The sequence below is a fragment of the Podarcis gaigeae genome, assembly GCF_964106915.1.
Source record: "Podarcis gaigeae genome assembly, chromosome: 10".
Classification (NCBI taxonomy): Eukaryota; Metazoa; Chordata; class Lepidosauria; order Squamata; family Lacertidae; genus Podarcis; species Podarcis gaigeae.
This window is the reverse complement of record NC_139686.1, coordinates 33,096,998-33,116,927: the sequence shown is the minus strand read 5'-3', so window position 1 is coordinate 33,116,927 and position 19,930 is coordinate 33,096,998. Positions and strand designations below refer to the sequence as shown.

The window sequence follows — 19,930 nt, the reverse complement described above, 5'->3', positions numbered from 1 at the left end:
GGACATTGGCTACAATTTATTTGGTTTCAAGGTCATTAGAGAGAGAACATCTTTTTTATATTAGTGCATACATCGGATTGGCTCTGAGAAGATGGACTGGCAAAAGCTGAAGTTTCTAAGGGTGAAGTCATGGAGGAAGTTGAAGGCCTGATGAGTTTCACTGAGAGTTGGGTGGGAGCTGCCAGTGGGTTGAAAGATATATATATAGGCTGGAGAAGGCAACTGTGTATCTAGGTTGCAAAATCATTAAAAGGATTTTTAAAAGGAGTTCAGGGAGATGATGGTGATTTCCTTTTGTATGTCTGCCTTTCTTTCAGCACCTACTAAAGAAAGAACCATACTGTGAATTTCACAAGTCTTTTGAGAGAATATAAAACATAAAAGTTTAGTCCAAAAAAGAAGCAAAAAGCATGCAAGAGATGCTAGGAGAGGAAACTGGTAAACTTTTTTTTTTGTTTGGATTGTACTATACATACAAGACAACTCTCTGTATCATTATGTTTGTACTTTTCATTTCATACTGGATCATTTCAAATGGAAGCTTCATAATCCTTAACCAGAAATGCTCAGACTGTCTGAAAACCACCTCTCCCAACCACCCTCTTCAAATCCAATTCTGAAGTAAGAAAGCTCAAATTGTGTGCTCAGAAATAAGCCTTTTCTTTCAGGCAGGGAACTGAAGGAAATTATTTATACATAGGAGTTTTAGGGATATGTAGGCTGTAGGAAGCCACAGCCAAAGGGGAAAGGGAGTGGGCAACATTTTTACCTCCAGATGTTGCTAAATTGCCACTCTCACCATCCCTGGTTATTGGTCATGTTTGCTGGGGCTGATGGGACTTGTAATTTCCATGCCTGCTTTAGACAAAGATCCTTCTGCAGATTCTAGGCTGATCTGCAACGGCATGCATGCTACCAAACACTTATTGGGAGTCACATGTACTGTTCAACTTTGTGTGTACACAGATTGTAGACATCTTGAACGTAACGTGTAAACACCCTTTATGGCTGCCATTCATGGGGAAGAGAGAGAAACCTTCAGTAATAACATTGTACACATTTTCTTTTAGTCAAAACTTTCTTTTATTGAGCTTTCTGATGAGGACCTCTGGAATAGAGATTGAGCAAAATTTCATCTTGGAGAAGAGCTAATTCCTTCTCATGTGCCTCCTCCTCCTTTGCTGAAGCGGTACCCTCCTCAGATGCATGCTGCCAAGCCTCTGGCTCCGTTGGGCCTTGTAGCGGATGGGGAAGAGGGTCCTGCTCATGACACGGAGACGCTCGTTCAGCTCTGCCAGCCTCTTCTTCATGGAAAGTACTTGCTTCAGGAGATTGTCAATTGCTTCAGAGATAGGCCGGAGGCTGCCGGTCAAAGAAGATCAATATTAAGAATGTATACAGATCAGGATCATTATGGCAGTTCACTGCCAGTTTTGCTCAGTACGACTCAACACAATTCAGTCAGCACAGTTCAGAAGCACAACTGTTGTGATGATAAATAATCAGCGTGGTCGGAGGCTGCCGCTGATAGGAGTTGATCAAAGCCTTTTGCGGTGTTAGTGCTAACAATGATTCCTCCCCAGGGACCCATCAAATCTCATGCCTACTGGACCTAGCCCAGCCTTACTCATTTTTGCAATAGGACCCATTGAAATTAAGGGCACATCACATATTAAGTGCCCTCAGCTGCAATATGTACTTAAAACATGAGATGAGTATGCAGAAATATTTTTTAAGTCCTGCCGGACTTTTTTAAGGCTGTAAGGCTCCAATCTGATATGCCCTTACCCAGGAGCAGATCCCATTGAGATCAGTGGGACTTCTGAGTAGACATATTGTGACTTGACTATAAGAAGGGGGCCTGAGGCTTGCTCTGCCAGGTCGCAATGCTTAGGATGAGGCACACCAACAGTTGTGTTAAGGCATCATCAAGCAAACTGTTATAATGCTGCAGAAAATAGTATATACCAGCACAAATAATTAGATCTAGCAGCTTCGTCTGACCAAGTTTGAGAAATCCACTTCAAGGCTTGGATAGATGGTGGTGATTCTTCAATTACCGTAAATACCCTAAAAGTAGTAATTATTTATATAGCGTTATTTGCAAGGTGGTGATATGAAAACTAACGCTCATCCTGTTTATACATTTTCCTGTTGGTCATTCATTCACACACCCCCTCTTTTGAATACATTTCCCCCATCACTTTCCAAACTGCAAAAAATCCAGTTCTTCTTTAAAGTTGATGTGTTGTACTTGGCTGGCAGCCTGGAGGCAACCTGAGTGGAGATTTGACTCAAGGACTTTTTGGCACACAGCGTTCTTAGGCTGCAATCATTCATTACCTCAGAGTAATTCCAATGGGACTTACATCTGAGTCCTGCTGTTAACCACTAGCCTCTTAAAGGGCAGGCCTAGGGATGTCGACTCTGCATCAGCAGTAAGTCTGAGTTTGGAGGAATTTCCTCCTTGCTATGGATATAAGCCGCCTTTGAACACAGATGCAAACAGAAACTGCTGCTAAAAACATTTCTGATCTAACAGAAACAACATTATTCAGTGTAATCATTGGAAAAAATATTAGCACCAACATTTATTATATATTTACATTAACATTTCTTCCCATATAAACAGCCCATTAGGGACATTTGAACAGTTAACTACCACTCACGCTAAGTTTTACACTCACTTTTAAGAGCATGTTGTCCACATGGGAGTCTTTCACGCTCACAGCTGGTGCCATAACTGATTCAAAATATAAGCAAGCAGATCCGAAACATTCTGGTATCTTTCCCCATTAAAACCCACTTTTTATTGTTTCTGCCAGATATAAGTAGGGTTAATTTTACTAACTGCTTTGTTGAAAATGGGATGGGTTTTTAAGGACATTTTGCTCCCCACTCTCCCCACTAAGCTCTGCTTCAACTTTCGCCATCATATCTGGATGATAAATAAAAGAGAATATTTTTGCCTAAAGGGGAATAGGACCGCCCCCCACCTTGAATTGCATATCAGTTATTAAACTGAAATGCTTGAAAACTAGCCAGTTTGGACCAATGTATGAAATGTATGAAACATTATACTCATGCTTATTCAGGTGTAAATCACAGTGAGTTGGGACTGAGGCTCATGACACCCATACTGTTGTTTAATGCAGATAGCTTTCTGTACCTCCATGAATTTCTATTCCAAGTCACTGCCTTCCCTCACTTTCCCCTCCCTCAATCCAGAATTTACCATGCCCTCTCCTTTTCAGAGTATCCCTGGTATGAGAAAAAGTGGGCTCATCACTTTGAGAGTTGGTCTGTATTTATGTTATCGGGTAAAAGAAGTTGGAACACCCAGGCATATTTCTTCCCTTTCTAGTAACTCTCCATCACTAACAGAGTTTTAAGGCTAAAATCCTAGTTGCTCATCCAATCTTCCCCTTTGGGGTATAAAGAGTTTCAACACTGGGGAATTCTCTGTTCCAGAGAAAGCAGAGCAGAGAAAAGGCCAGCAATGCTCTTGTATTCTTACCTGGAAAGTTCAGGCAGGAGTGCGTCAGGGTGACTCAACAAAGAGTGCTTCATTTGCCAAAAGATGCTGTTCCCCCACTTCTCCAGTGTGCGCGTAAAACTCTTTATGCCTTGGATATTCACTTTATCGGCTTTGATATCAGAATTCACGTGAGAATGAGGAGAAAGAAAAGATTCAGCGAGGGAGAAGCAAGTCATTAATCAGTTATTTTATTTTCCAGTACACCTAAATCTTCATGGATTAAGTATCACTTAATATACACATGTCTGCATGTAATCCAGAGATATGTGTCTGTGGGATTGCAGCCAGGTGCACAAAATCTGGCACATCCAGTTCCTGAAGATTGCTTTTTTCTTTTTTCAACACCATGTTTCTAGCCTTATGAAAATGGATAAATTCTTAAATTCTCTTCCTAGAGAGGCTCACCCTTCCCATCACTGACGGCTTCTCTGGTGTTCAAAAACCTTCCCAAATGTTGCTCTTACTGCTGCTTATATTATTCTATTATTATATTATTCTATTAATATTTTGTCTGCTCCTAATTTTTTAACCCCCAGCATTCACAGATTTGTATTTCTGAATTTGATATTTTTCTTTTAACGGTTAGAATTTTACTGCTGACGTTGTTAGTTGCCTTGGGCATAATCTGTGGGAAAGCAGGATTTAAAAAATTCTAATAAATAATGGGTCAGGTGAGATAAATTGAGATGGGATGAGAAGTGATCAAGCCCGAGTTGCAGAAATAGGCTCAGTTCCTTGGTTTTCTCTAGACCATTCTGAAATACCCAAAGTTTTATGTTTCATGCCACAACCCCTGTTCCAGCACTAATTGCATTGATATCTCCTCATCCCTGCATGGCAGAGGTGGAGAAGAGCTACTGGAGTGAGAGATGCCTGCTGTGGAGACAGCTGCTCTTGAGTTCACCACTTTTAAAAGGCAACAGCAATCCATCACAAGCGCCAAAGAATGCAAAATGTTGGAGAGAACTGAATGGCGGAATATTGTTTGCCATGTTTTCAAAGCAGCAAGAGTCACACACACACCAGACAACTAAAAGCACATGGCTTCCCCAAGAACCCTGGGAACTATAATCCACCCTCTCCAGAGCTACAGTTCCTAGCACCATGGACAAACCCAGGATTCTTTGAGGAGAAACATGTGCTTCTAAATGTAAGATGTCGGTGTGATCTACATGAGCATTTTCTGCTTCAGTGGCCCAAGATGGGGGTGAATGGGAAATGTATTTGCCGCAATCACTGCAAACCTAGGCAGTGGTGTAGCTAGCTGCTTGGGTGCCTGGGGTGGCACATGCACTCAAGGAGTCCACCCACTTCCTTCTCCTCAGCTGTAGGATGGCTATGGGGGAGGCAGCAAGCAGACACAAGCCCCATGCTGCTGTTTTGGGCAGCATGGAGCCTGCAGGTGCCCAAGCAACCACGTCACTCCTAGGAGAGACGCATGGCTTGGGCACGCTGCAGGCCCTGTGGTAAGTGCCGCCCCACACGGTGTGGAACCCAGTGCCCTCTGCCCCCCCCCCTTAGCTACATCTCTGAGCCTAGGTGTGTTTACTTAGAAGTAAATCTCATTGAGGACTGTACTTCTTCTGCAGGACAGGTGTTGAGATCCCTCACCCTTCCTTTAGGCAAAACCATAGTACTAAGACTCATCGCAGTCACCAGGGGGCACTTCAACTCCCAATAGCTGCATATACACAAATACTGTAGCATTGTATATTTGGCTTCCTGTAGTGTGAAGGGTTGCCATACATCCATAATAACCAAGATTTGGTTGTCAGAAACATATGTCTGGGCTGAAATGTCCGGGGGAAAGCTCAACAACTTTTGTGTCTGGATTTTCACTTTTTGAAATATGGCAACCCTACTGGTGCGAAACTCAAGACTGGGCAGGAAACCAGAATTCACACAAGCCTTTATCAGAAACGTTCTTCTTCATATTAAGACGGTGTTATCAGTGCGCATGGGCGCCTTGCAGAGTTAGAAAACTAAAAGGGGACAGGCTCCTGCCTTCAAGGAGCTTACAAATGACTCCTGCATCTGCCTTGGCTTGCTAGCACCTCTTACCTCCTTCTCTGTAATTCCACTCCTGAATGTGATTCTGAAGTGCCTTTTGACAGCTGCTGCTGGGCAGGAGGTGGAAGAAAAGGAGAAGTGTCAGGACACCCACAAGGGGCGCAACCAGAGCTTTCATCTTTGTGTTCCTGTTGTAAGAAAAGGATAAAACCTGCTTTGATTTCCTGTTCTTTCAGAATCAGTTTGAATATGCCGAAATAACACATGGTACAGCCCTCACTAGGCTGTGTCACTATATACAGCACCAGGTGAGGAAGGCATGTGTTGAACAGCCCTCCGAAGGAACATAGGAACTTGCCTTATACCAAGCCAGCCCATTGGTCCATCTAGCTCAGTACTTTCTATTGTGACTGGCTGCAGCACTCCAGGATTTCAGACAGTGGCCTCTCCCCGACCCCACTTGAAGATGCTGGGGATTGACTGTGAGACCTTCTGCATGCAAGGCAGATGCTCTAGCTCTGAGCTATGGTTCTTCCATGTACACTCCCCATCTCTAGAAAAGTAGCCAGTCAGAAAAAAGCCTTATCCTTGACAAGCTAGTTTTCTATGTGCAGAAAAGTTTAATGCAGGGGAGCATTCAAGCCTTCAGTCCTTCCTATACAGCCTGACGTGCTGCTGTCCAGGCAGGACTGTGGCACGTGCTGTTTCTGCATATTCAAAATAGCCCTCACATATAGTGAAAGACAGTGAAAGGAAAGAAGCCTTTGAATGATGTGCATCACTCACAGGCCCCAAAATACTGTAATGGAGTCTAGGCAATCTATTGAGCATTCATCCTGATTTACTTGCATAAAGTTTACATAGAGGTTAGATCCTATCTGGTCTTTATTGAGCATTCATTCTGACATTTTTGCCAGGAGATTATATGACTATATGTATCTAACTTACACTCGTCCTGATTTGCTTGTGGGCTGCTTATATTTTGTCCTGTTAATCATGGTTCATTCCATACTTTTCAGCGCATTTCCTTATCAGTTTCTAAAGTGTGAGAAGTTTAATTCTTTTTTTAAAGTGGATTTGTTGTTCTAGAGTGACAGAGTGCTTTAATCTGCTTCAGCTGCACAAACCTAAGCGCTCATCCACACTTTCGTTTGTCCCATGATGATGATAATAATAATAATATTAATATTTGTTATTTATACCCCGCCCATGTGGCTGGGTTTCTCCAGCCACTCTGGCTGGCTCCCAATAGAATTAAAAGCACAATAGAACACCAAACATTAAAAATTCCCTAAACCTGGCTGCCCTCAGATGTCTTCTAAAAGTCAGATAGTTGTTTCTTTCCTTGACATCTGGTGGGAGGGCGTTCCACAGGGTGGGCGCCACCACCGAGAAGGCCCTCTGCCTGGTTCCCTGTAACCCCGCTTCTCACAGGGAGGGAACCGCCAGAGTCTTTTTCAGTCTCCTAACTGTCCCTGGGAAAACCTGCTGGCTACTGCTGAATCAGAACAAGGGGCTGTAGCTCAATGGCAGACCACATGCTTGTGTGTAGAAAGGCCCCTTTCATCGCTGGCATCTCCGGTTAAAAGGGGTCTCTAATAGTAGGGCCAGGGAAGACTCCTACCTTGTGACCCTGGAGTGCTGCTGCCTGTTAGAGCAGTTAGTCCTGGGCTAGCAAGACAAGCATGAAGTTAGTTTCCTATGTTAGCACCTTCTGTATGTCCTTGCTGGACTAGGGCAGCAAAGTATGCAGCCCAGTGAGAAAAATGTTCTAATTGGCAGTACAGTAGTACCTCGGGTTACAGACTCTTCAGGTTACAGACTCCACTAACCCCGAAATAGTACCTCGGGTTAAGAACTTTGCTTTGGGATGAGAACAGAAATCGCGTGGCGGTGGCACAACAGCACCCATTAGCTAAAGTGGTGCTTCAGGTTAAAAACAGTTTCAGGTTAAGAATGGACCTCCAGAACAAATTAAGTTCTTAACCCGAGGTACCACTGTATTACCGCTGAACAACAAACATGTGCTAACATGCTAAATCTGTTAGGATTAGCATGATGAGTTTAAGAGGAGTTTAACGAGCACTTATCTCCAACTTCATTGCAATATGAATTTCAGAATGACACATCTGCTTGCTGGTGTTGCAAGGAGGGAGGACCCCCAGAGGGCCAAAGAAACAGTGCACTTGTTGTTGTGTAAATAGTAATGGAAGGAAATCCTGAGCTGCCTGGGGACTGTGTGGGATGGGGAGGGGAAGTTTAACTGCATCTCTCCCTGCCAAGGTCAGACAGAAAGGACCTCACCAAAAAGCATCCTTGCCATTTTGAGGGAAGCCTCCGCTGGCATGCAAATAGTATCTGGATGAGTTAAATTAACCGGCCCCACTTTTCCCACCCTGTGGAACACCCTCCCATCAGATGTCAAGGAAATAAACAACTATCTGATTTTCTGAAGGCAGCCCTGTTTAGGGAAGTTTTTAATGTTTGAAGTTTTATCACTTTATTAATAATGATAATGATATTCTGTTAGGAGCCACCCAGAGTGGCTGAGGAAACCCAGCCAGATGGGTGGGGTATAAATAATAAATAACAACTTCTTCTTCTTCTTCTTCTTCTTCTTCTCCTCAGGCTTCCTTTTCAAAAACCATGCATCCTCCAATTAACATGGCATTTACTTGGGCCTTAATTTTATCTCTCCAAGGAAGTTCGCCTATACACCTTTCGGCACCAGGCAAAAACGTTCCTTTTTAACCAGGCCTTTGCCTGACTTGAACGACATCCTATACCCTTTTTAAAATGCTGGCTCTTTGGCGGGTGTTTTTTTTTTTTTTTAATTGATTGTTGTTTTTGTTTTGATCTTATGTATTTGATATTTCATGTGAACCACCCTAAGACCTTCTGGTATAGTGCTGTATAGAAAATAAATAAATAAATAAATAAATAAATAAAAAATAATTAGAGAAGGGCCAGTAACATCTGCCTTTTATGTAGAAAACCCAAGGTTTAATCCATGACACCCCACGAAATAGGGTTGGGAATGTCTCCTGCTCAGTGGCGGTCACTGGGGTAGAGGAGTAGTGCTCCCCTGCCCCCCATTTTGCTGCTGCTTGGTGGGAGGGAGAGAGGCCTTGCTGGTGACATTAGGCCAGGTGAGCTGCCCCACTGCCTTGCCATCTGCTGTATGAAATCCTGGAGAGCGGCTGTCAGTCCGTGTAGACAGTCCTGAGCAAGGTGTACTCAGTATAATCTGACTCAGTAGAAGAGTGTTTCCTGTGTTCCTTGCCTAGACTTGATGAAAATGCCAGAAAATTAGATCCTATCGGATCAAGGTTATTAGATGAATTGGCATAAGGCCGTCAAGGCCGTTGACTCTGTTGAGTCTTAAAAATGTTCTTACGACAGAGAAAGTAGGAAGTGGCTGGCAAGCGCCTTATCGTTGAAAGACTTGGAGAAATAAGGCTTCCCCTTTAATTCAAGCTTGGCTAAATACATACTTGTTTACAACAGAAATGAATAGACTGAATTCTTTTTAAAGACAAATGTACGAAAGGGAGAATGCTTGACATGTCTTCTGAGAAGATACAGCTACAATTCATTTTATCCTGGAACAATTTAAATCCTAACTGTCAAGTGGAAAGCCATGTTTTATTGATATGATGAGGGTTTTTGGATTAATCTGTCAGTTCATCACAGCGAAACTGTTTATTTGTTAACTGGAACCTTATATATTGGATTAATCCATCTACAAGTGTCTATTGGCTGAAGAAAAAACAACCACCACATTTCCCCCCCTGTATTATGTTTTTCTGATACGACATTCTGCGTATAAACAACCTTTAAATGGAAAATAAAGGAGTCTGAAGTTCAGTTGCTTGGCCTGACTCTCTCCAGCAAAAAATGATCCAATAAAAACAGTGCCTCTTAGCATTTCATTCTACTTCCAGTGTTCAGACTCTTGAGTGTCATTGTGTATGTCACCAAAACAGCACCAGCAGCATACAAGGAGATTGCAGCTGTAGGCCTGGGGGGCAACCAAGGTTTGCAGACGTACAAATCAATAGGGGAAAAAACGAAGGGAGACCTTAGAACAGCCCAGTGTTCCATGTTCATTGAATGCTTATAGAGAGGGAGGGGGTCAGAAAATCAGGGAAAGGGAGAATAGAATTATTATTATTATTATTATTATTATTATTATTATTATTAATACCCCACCCATCTGGCTGTGTTATGTACTGAAGTTCTCACCCTGGGCCAGCAGGGGGATACTGTAGATAGTTATGCAAATAAGGGATCGAAAGTGACGTTCAGTGATTGGATAGTTTTAGAAAATTGTTACAGTTACGTTGTACTGGAGCTCTATATAAGCAGGCTGACTGAACCCTTCAGTTCCGTTCCGTTCTGGCCTGTGAATAAACAAGAGCTGTTTGAAGAATCGCTGTGTCGTCTGATATGTTCACCCACAACTTAACAGGCTGGGTCCCCCCAGCCTCTCTGGGTGGCTTCGAACAAAACACTAAAAATACAATAACCTATTAAACATTAAAAGCTTGAAGAACGAAGTGGCTGGAATCCTGGGGCTCTATGCTGCAATATTTTGTTGCAGGTCGTATAGGTTTATTTTATGGCCACATTCACAACATGTGTCTAAGGCATTACGATACCAAATTTTGCGCTCCTAACAGTTTTGTGCCTCGGGCAATTTCCCCTGTGGCCCCCCCCCCCCCGATGTTAGGCCACTAGCTGTATGCAAACTAGACACGTCAGGTCTGATTCACACCAAAAGGAATGAAAGGAGTTGAGGTAATACAAGCAGAGGCTGGGCCTATGGGAAAACAGTCGTATGACTGATTCACTGTGTGCCCCATTTTGCTTTACAAATGGATTTGTTTGACCACAGCCTTCCTCGAGTTGGTCAGGAGTTGTGCTAATTTGCTTTTCATTAAACTGGGGAGGATTTTGTTATTGCCTTGAGAGGGCTAAGTCAGTATTGCTGGCCATCATCCATAAGGTTTATATCATGATTAATCAGAATTGCATAGTTTCTCGTTTGAGAAATGACTGACAAAGTAATAAAAAAAAATGGCAGAGACACAGAATTCATGTATTTCAGCTGCTTGGTCTTATGGTAACCCCCTGAGAAAATTCAATTACCCTTCCATTGAAGTATGACCTTCATCTCCTAACAGCCTGAGAACAGCTCCAACCCAGCCACTTGGTACCCTTAGGAATTAGTCAGAGTTGGTTCAAATACGAATAAATCTGAGTTCATTTCCATATTTAATGAAATATAGTTTCCTTCTTGTTTTATGTGTGCTAATCATTGTTAGGTTAACACTGCTAAGAAAAAAGGCAAGCACTCTGATCCTATGGCTGTTCAAAAAGAAGTCTAGCTGAGTTCAACAGAATTTTTCAACCTTAGTTTTGCAGTCCCCCCTCCCTTTCAAATGTTTTAAGTTTTACAATTTCAAATAAACAGGTTTTACATTACCAAATGGACAACACCACCTCTGCCACCGCAGTGTGGCACCCTTTTCCATCCATGCAATTCCACCCCATATGTATATACTTACTCAGACATAAGTCCCACTGAGCTCAAGTACATGTGCATAGAATTGCACTGTCAGTCTACACCAGAGATGGGAATCCAGTGACCATGTAGACATTGTTGGACACCAACTCCCATCATCCCCAGCCAGTGTGGCTCAGGACTAATGGGAAAAGTAGTCTTTTCACCACCAACTGAAGATGTATCCATTCCACCTGGCCTGCACAGGTTAATGAGATGTCTCCTCCATCACTTTATGACTATGTTCTGTGCTGCGGCCAGCTATATTTATGATAATTACAATAACGGTGGTTTTTGGTGTTGATGTTTTTATTCTGTGTTTTACTGTAGACTGCTTACCAGTCTGAGAATTCTTGTTGAAGGGCAGTTCACAATTATCACCATCATAATTACCCCCCTCCTTCTCCTAAACCTACTGTCCCAAATGCCTGGTTTTCAGGTAGGCTTGAGCCCCATGGCCTGCTATTCTACAAATTAAGGCAGGCAAGCTGCATACATTTCAAAGTGGGATGTTGGTGTGGGGGTTTTGGACCAGTTCCACCCACCCAACAACAAAATTCTTCCATACGTATAGTTCAGTTCTAGAACTTCAGGCCAAAAGCAAGAAGGAGCCTCATGCATATGTGCCCCTCTTTAAGGCCAAGATGATATACGTATATAGTCAACGTTAACCTGAGGACTGATACTGAAAATTGGTGGTGGCAATATCACAGCATTTAAAACAACAATGTAAACATGGATAGGGCTGCATTATTAAACTGTTTAAATAAAATATGCAAGAATATCTTCTCTAAATACTTGGAACCTGCTTACCACTTTCTTTCTTTCTTTCTTTCTTTCTTTCTTTCTTTCTTTCTTTCTTTCTCTCTCTCTCTCTCTCTCTCTCTCTCTCTCTCTCTCTCTCTCACACACACACACACACACACTTTTACTCTCTATGATTTGCTGGAGATTTTTTTTCCTGAAGTACCAGCCGTACCATATTTCTCTGGTAATAATATTCTCACTGACTTTCTCTATAAATTCTTATTAATAATTAATCGCTCCCCCTCTCCCCCCTCCAAATAAACAGTTCCTTTTAAAATGAATTCCATAATGAAAATGTCTGATCAGCCATTCCCAGCAGAGAAGGACCAAAGTATGTAATATCAAAAGGCTGAAACGGCAGCACAAATCTCTGAGGTCAAATAGACCAAAGAGGAGGATGCACCCGCTTTTCGGCAGCCTTGGTCCTGTGAGACGAGGTGACTTTGATCTTGCTTCGTTTAGGATATGAAAGGCAGCAATAAATCCCCTCACATCTGGGGATCCATAACCTGACCTTCTTGATCACAGGTTCTATAAAACATAAACTGTAAAATTTCAAACACAAATCCCAGATGTTGCATTTTCTGGGTCTCCTGAGACCCGTTCCTCCTCCATTTCCCATATTATCATCCTTTGAATTCCTATTGATTTTGATGTGTAACATTCTTTACTGCTGGCGAGACAACAGTATTGTTTATAAAACAATGCCATTTCCCTGTGCCTACTGTTTATAATGTAAGACTGGGGACAATTGTTTTGGTCGTGCTTATGTTTTCAGACAGCTGAAGGTAGTGTGACAGACCCCTTATTGCTTGTGGTGGTTGAACTCTTTTGTTATTTGTCCTTCAGACAAGCAGAGCTTGTGTCCATTTCTATCAACCCAGAGCAGGGCAGTGGCTACCAACAGTCAGAACATGGACTGATCCATGATCCAGTGGCCTGGACCAGTTGGGGAGCTGTCCAGCAGAAGCCAGAGTTGGGTTAGACAAGATTATATGTGGCACTTCTTAGTTGCAACAGCAGCTAAGAGGCAGAGATGAAGGAGTTTCATTTTAAGGCTTGCCTCTTCCTCCAAAGTAAATACACATTGAAATACTTTATTGTACAACTTGTATGCAGTGAGATTACACAAGCACCCCCCACTCAGCTCTCTTAGTCTTAATTCCCCTCGTTTACTGACGCACAGCCACCAAACCCGAAAGTCAGTTGCCCTGTTGTTATCTTTTCATTCAGCAGCCTAACAGCCCAATGATAGAAGCCGTTCTTTACCCTGTTGGTGTGACTAATCATGCTTCTATATCTTCTGCCTGAGGGCAGGAGATCAAGAAAGTGCCGGCCAGGGTATGAATCATCCCTGAGGATTTTCTTCACTCTCCTGAGGAAATTAATGCTTGCCTCTTCCTCCAAAGTAAGGCTGAGCGGCAGCAAACCTTGGACTGTTGAGCAGACATTCTCATCTCAGGTCTGGGTTTTCGGCATGGGTCTGTCACCACCTCTGCTCCTACTGTGATGCTGGACCAGATATTGGGGAAAGGCCCCATCACGGTGTATTGGACCCCTCAGTGTCACAGCCTTTGAGAGCCAAGGTGTCACCTCAAGGGGCATTAGAGATATAGGCTATAGGAACTTACCTTATACCAAGCTGGAGCGTCAGCCTATCTATCTTGGTATCGTCGAATGGCAGCAGCTGTCCAGGGTTTCAGGCGATATCAGAGGTTAAACCTGGACCTTCTGCAAGCAAAGCATGTACTCTGCTACTGAGGCACACCTTCTCTCCATGATCCCAGTCTAAGCCCTGACCTGCGGGAGGGTGTGTGTATTTCCTGAAAGGTGAACCAATATCCCCATGTGACTGGGATCCCATCAAAAGCCAGGTCACCTTGACATTATCAGGTCACAGGTTTCCCTATGCCTCAGACAGGGAGGCAGACACATGTTCCATGCAAATGCAGGCTTTTTTGGCTTTCTGTTGAGCTTACAGTTCTCTTCCCCCTTTCTACCCCATCCTCTGGGCTCTAGAAAGGGCTCTGGCCCCAACCCAAGCTCCCTCAGAATCTGTGCCTCTAGAATCTGTGCCTCTAGATCCAGCCAGCAGGACAGTCCAATGTTTTGTTCTCTGCATCTACACTTTACAATCTCTTACCCCTCCCAGCTCTCCTCCCACCACCCATTTTGATCCTCTTTCCCCATCCTGGGTGTCTCTTTCGATGGAGCTTGCCAACCAGGCGTCTTCGGGAGCAGTTGTTTGTTTCTTTCTTTAGCAGGAACATTTAACAGCCTACTCTCAGTCCAAAGAATCCTGGAGCAACCACCATAGTTTCAAAACAATCACAACTGTATCAGTGATAAAAATGTTTGGGTTTCTTGGTTTGTTTTTAATTAAACCCAGCAGAACAGCAGAATCAGCCTAAAAACAGCACTGAAGGTTAACTTCAAGATGTCAGCAGCCACAGCTGAGGGAAGTGCCTCAGTCATAAGCATGCAAGTGGGTGTGTGGTCTCATGCTGTGACTCCATAGCAATGTTCTCAACTATGTGTATAGGATGCATAAACACAGTATCTTTAAAGCACATGCTTCCCCTCAAAGAGTTCTGGGCATTGCAGTTTAGCCCTCATGCAGTTACAGTTCCCAGCAACCCTTAGTAAACTACAGTGCCCAGAATTCTTTGAGGGGAAATCACGTGTTTTGAATGTGCTTTAAAGGTATAGTGTGTACACAGCCATAGACTCTGGAGTATGTAGCTTTTGTACATATATAGGGACTGTGCAAATAAGGGGTTAGTGTGGGGGTTGCCAACTCAGATACCATGGCATCTCCAAAGGTGACCAAAGAAAAAAGAATAAAAATTCACAAAAGCACTGACTTCATTTCCCTTGATTCTCAACCAATCTTGCCTCATCTACAAGCATCTATTTTATTAATGCAGTGCCTATTGGAAAACAAATGATTTCGCTGCCACTATATTAGAATTTCTCACTGACATAAGTGATAATTACTTCTTCTTCTCCTTCAAGCCATTCCATGGAAGCTAGTTAATCCAGTTGGCTCAGGAGAAGGGCTGACTGCCGAAGCAAGTCCACGTGAGAACATATCCTGTGGGGGAACTTCTTGAGCCAAATCTTGCTGGAAGGATTCTCATTAGCTCTGCCAAAGTTTGAATCAAGCCCTGCGCTTGTGCTGAAACAGAACAAAACAAAATACGGCTGCAGTGCTAGTCAGCATTCATTCCAGGTCTGCTTAAATGAAATGGTGTTAAAATATGGGCCATGCTAGACACAATGGCAGTAGATCTGTGAGATGAAATATGGATCTGGTGCCATCGTATTGAAAGGTGAAGTCGGCATTGAGTGATGAGGAGTGCATCAGCCCTCCTCCTGCCCAAAGCTGACCTCCATACAGTATGCCTCCATGCTGTGTTGAGTTCCTATGCCAAAAGCGCTAATTCTGAGAGCAAAGCACTTTGGGGGCAGCAGGAAGGTAGGGGGCAGAGGGTGAATGAGTCTGAATTCTTCACACAGGCTCCTTTGGGTCAACAAATCCAACCTCCACTCCTAGGTAAACTATGGAATTCACATCCACAGGACAGCCACCAGCTTGGAGGGCTTTGAAAGAGGATTGGACAAATTCATGGAGGGTGAGACTATCAACGGCGACTAGTCATGACGGCTATGCTCTGGCTCCACGGTTGAAGGCAGTAATGCTTCTGAATACTAGTTGCTGGAAAACACAGGCGGGGAAGGTGCTCTTGTTTCCCAGAGGCATCTGGTTGACCACAATGAGAACAGGATACTAGACTAGATTGGCCATTGGCCTGATCCAGCAGCCTCCTCTTATGTTTTTATGTTCTTTCTTCCTACTTGATTGGGGAAGTTTTATGTTGAGACATTGTCCTATCTACCAACATCACAACTAGTTTGGGCTCTGAGAAAGAGTTTGATCATTTCCTTGACCCAAATCCTCATGTGGTCCTTTCAGTGCTTTGAAATCTCCACCTCTGGCACCCTCAGGCTCCATCAATGATCCAGCAGATATTTCTATGCGCCAAACCTGCCAAGTTCTGCCTAGTCTTGCTTTGGTCCACCAAATTCAAACACAGCTCAACAAATGACATGCCAGATTCTACCAGGCTCCATCCATGACCCAAAGAAGTGAAGTCTCACTGGTTGCCTGAAATATGATGGATAGAAGCGCACAAGTGGGCTTTCCTGAACACAGGACATAACTGTTATTATTTATTATTATTTGATTTATTTGATTTATATACCTCCCTTTATCCAAATTTTGGAATGCCCTCCATAGAGAGGCCTGCCTGTCAACTTTACCGCTTGGGTTTTGTCAGACAATTTAAAGAAAGATTTGAGGATGGAATAATGCCCCTTACGTCTGCTGAGCTGTTGCCATTTTTATTGCTCTCTTGCTGTCCGTATTATTTCTACTTAATTGTTTTCCTTTTTATTGATGCTTTTAATGTTGTCAGCTGCTGAGGACCATTTGAAGGAAAAGTGGGACAGAAAGGTTTTCAACAAGCAAATGCTATTTGAAAAATCCAAACAAACAGGTGTGACCACCAACATGAATCTCTCCATCTCTTTTAGTCATGAATCCCACCATCCCTAAAGAATGTATGGGGAATTTGTCATTCCTATCCGATATCCTCATTTCGCATCCCCTCTCCTCACATGACATTCCTCTTCCATGTGATAAAAAACAACAACATCTGCTGCAACTAGACGTGTGTGATGCTCTCAGGTCACCAGGATTCTACAGTCTGCAGCCAAGTAATGCGCAAATATGTCAGTTCCCAGCTTCAGATTCCTCCCCAATTTTCTCTTCCCTATTTGCTTTCAACATTTCTCCCCAAGGTATTCTATTTCCAATATATTTTATTCCTACATATGACAGAGATAAGCAGAGACATAGCAAAGAGAGATTTTATGTGCATCTGTCTTAAATCCTTACGGCAAAGGGGAAATGTTCACCTCCTCAGTTTTCATCACCACAGAACTCTTACTCCCTCCCCCCCCCCAATACAGCTGCAGATATTCAAGGTTATTCTGTCCCATTGCCAAATATGGCCTTCATTTCTGAGAGGCTGCTATCTCCTGCAGCCTGATGAGAACATGCTGTACTTAACACAAGAATGTGAGGAAGTGAGGTCTGCTTTTGCTTGCTTTTGACTGCATCTACTGAGTAAAACAATACTGGGCCAGGAATAGTGGGAGTGTTGCTAAGGAAGGTTAAAGACCTTTAACTAGTTTTCAGTTGCTCAGATATTTATATTTTTTTTTTTTTTTATTTTTGTAAGTAGCATATTCAATTGCTTCTGCTGTTAAAACACAGGCTGCTTCTGCACTTTTTTTTTTAAAAAAAAGCAATGCCCTGGTTAAACACTTCCATCCAGACTAACTGAAGAAAGTTGAAAGTGGCAAGAAATTTTTTCCTCTGGAAAATCCTTTATTACCATACTCCAGAACAATATTACATTATTGTGCTGCATTACGGTATCCTAATGCAGACTACTGGTTTAAATTATTGGTACACTGATAGTAAATACAAAAATAAATGTATCTGTGATAGATATATTACTGGGTAACAATGGCTTACCATGCCATTAGCTTACCAAACCTTATGCTGTTATGCTGTTATAAACAGTTAAAATGCATCATCTTCAGGACTGACATGCTCATGCAGAAAGTCTCAGGATCAGGCAAGAAGTCTCATTGAACTCAGGTAATTTGGTCCATATATGAATTACATGCTATTAGTAGAGTCCTTAGAATGAAGGGGGAAATGCATTTGTGTCACACAACTCGCTAAATAATATTGCACATAATAATTCAGATCTGATAGCAAATTAAGAATTTACTGAATTGATAGATTTAATAAAGACATATGTTTCTACTCAAAATATGAAGTGAAATTTGTGCATGAAAAAGTGTAGCTATTGAGATTTTAAACAAAGCTGGAGATACCTTTTGTGCCTCGCTCTTTAAAACTCTTTTGCCCAATTTTGCCCATAGAATTTGATGCGATAAAATTATATGCTTCATTGCTTATTCTCTGATTACTATGCTAAGCATATCAGGCTTTCATTTTCAATGATCAAGAGAGATAAATATGCCTTTCAGGCTTCCTGCTACATTAACTGTCTCTTAGTTGGCTTTCATTTGCAGAGTTTTATTGGGTTTTGTTTTTTTTTAAAAAAAGATTTTGAAAATGAGTTACATTGCATTAGAGAAAATGCAATGGTTATAAAAGAAGAAGATATAAGATCTAGATAGATTCACCTCTAGGTACATTTTGCCCATTATTCACTATGGATGATAGATAGATGATAGATAGATAGATAGATAGATAGATAGATAGATAGATAGGGGTCTACATTAAAAGTGGCAAGTTGTCTTGGAACGAATAAAATAAGAATAAAATGAAGAAAATCAGATGACCTTGGGTCTGTGCAGTTGTGCATCAACAGATACATAATAACTACATAGCCTACATAGGTAATCTGTACCTTTCAGAGGCTTATATTGTCACACACAGAATATCCACACAGAAACAATTACAGTTATTTACTTTCTTCCTGCAAGAAACTAATCTTGGACTGCTTACTACTCTCAGCTTTTATGAACATTTAGTTAAGTAAGACTGAGCTTTTTTCAGATAGAGTCTCCTTTCTTCTGCCTGGATTTCTCTTCTGGTCTATTTGCCACATTCAAATTTCAAGATTGTTTGTTATGTCATGTAGTTCCCATCAGCTATGGAAGACACAAATTACTCATTGACTAAGGAAAGGATGAGTCTACATGCAAACTTTACCTGGACTCCACAGGACAATCCTCCTGAGACGAGGCTCCCAACAAGGCTCCGTTGCTTCTCCTCCTCTTTCATTGCCACCCCTCTGGACCTCAGATCACAATGAGTGACGTGTCCCACTTCTTCTCCCTAGTCCACATGTTTTCCCCAACTTTGTTTGGAGCTTCTTCCAGCTGCTCCTTTCTCACCCTCCCCTCCCATCCACCCATTCAAGCTGAACATCTCCCCAACACATGGGAGCCGTATGGGACCATAAACTTCTGCCAGTGGCACTACAGTGCCTTTTCAAGGTTTATTCTCCTGTTCAGCAGCAGCTTCTGGTCCATGGCTCCCTGCTACCTTCGTAGCCCCACAATTCTTTGGCAGCCAGTATCATTAGATGGCCTCTCTTGCTTTCCATAGTTTCCACTACTAAGTAGCTTCCCTTTGTGGAAGACAGAAATTTCTAGCCAGCAAGTTGTGAATTTGTTCCCCTAAGTTGTTTCCGTTGATTGCCAATTAATTCTCTGATTACTTCATCCTTGAGACATTATGCCAAAACTATTTCTGTCAAAGTAAACAAAGAGAATGGACTTGGGTTTTGTGTGTGTGTGTGTGTGTGTGTGTGTGTGTTTGACACGCATTCCTCTCCTCTTAAGTTCCTGGGCTGCCAAGCTAAACACAAGCAGACCTAATCAATGTAGTTGTATAAGAGACTTCCCAAGAAACATGAGGTATTGCAATCTAGTGACTGAACTAGTGGAGTCCTGGATTCAAAAGTGAGCCAGTACATTAAGATGTGCTGTGCAAATATGTACTAGCTGTGGTTTATAAAACAAGCCATGAATATTGTCTTGCATCATGGGTTGCAAAACACACTTGAAACAGTTCAATGATCTTATTTTCTTGCCCAATATCCCTCCTGAAGCTTCCATTTGCCACACTTGCTATTGTTCAGTTGAATTTGGAGTTTGTTGTTTTAACCATTTTGATCTTTGTTTATGTCTTTTAAAAAATCTATAAGCCACTAGAAGTATTGCTGTCAATATATTATAAATTGTAGTAATAATCAATGCCCTCATCACATTTAGTCCCTCAGTATAAAAGTTAGTTCCCAAGATTCTGTCACACTCTAGTGTGACCAAGACCACAATGTGGGAGATCTTCTGAGATTTGAACTGACCTCTCAACTCAGACAACTCAGCAGAGGGTA

General features: G+C 42.4%; 1 protein-coding gene across 8 annotated transcripts; it reads right to left on the bottom strand.

The window, feature by feature from the left end:
• Positions 1 to 1,059: 1,059 nt before the first annotated feature.
• LOC310825799 (uncharacterized protein) lies at positions 1,060 to 19,145 on the bottom strand. 8 transcript variants are annotated; one of them, XR_014555540.1, is made up of 5 exons: positions 18,742 to 19,145; positions 14,919 to 15,099; positions 5,600 to 5,736; positions 3,518 to 3,647; positions 1,060 to 1,362 (listed from the first exon to the last, which is right to left on the bottom strand). XR_014555540.1 is itself a non-coding variant. In XM_083699617.1 (5 exons), exons 2-5 carry the CDS (start codon positions 17,532 to 17,534, stop codon positions 1,149 to 1,151), a joined length of 489 nt encoding a protein of 162 aa, XP_083555743.1. In that variant the 5' UTR covers positions 17,535 to 17,694; positions 18,742 to 19,134; the 3' UTR covers positions 1,060 to 1,148. The 8 variants fall into 8 exon arrangements, 1 of the variants encoding a protein (XP_083555743.1); XR_014555541.1 differs by lacking the exon at positions 14,919 to 15,099 and adding an exon at positions 17,543 to 17,694 and having other exon boundaries at positions 18,742 to 19,142; XR_014555542.1 differs by lacking the exon at positions 14,919 to 15,099 and adding an exon at positions 7,173 to 7,214 and having other exon boundaries at positions 18,742 to 19,132.
• Between the last annotated feature and the right edge of the window lie 785 nt (positions 19,146 to 19,930).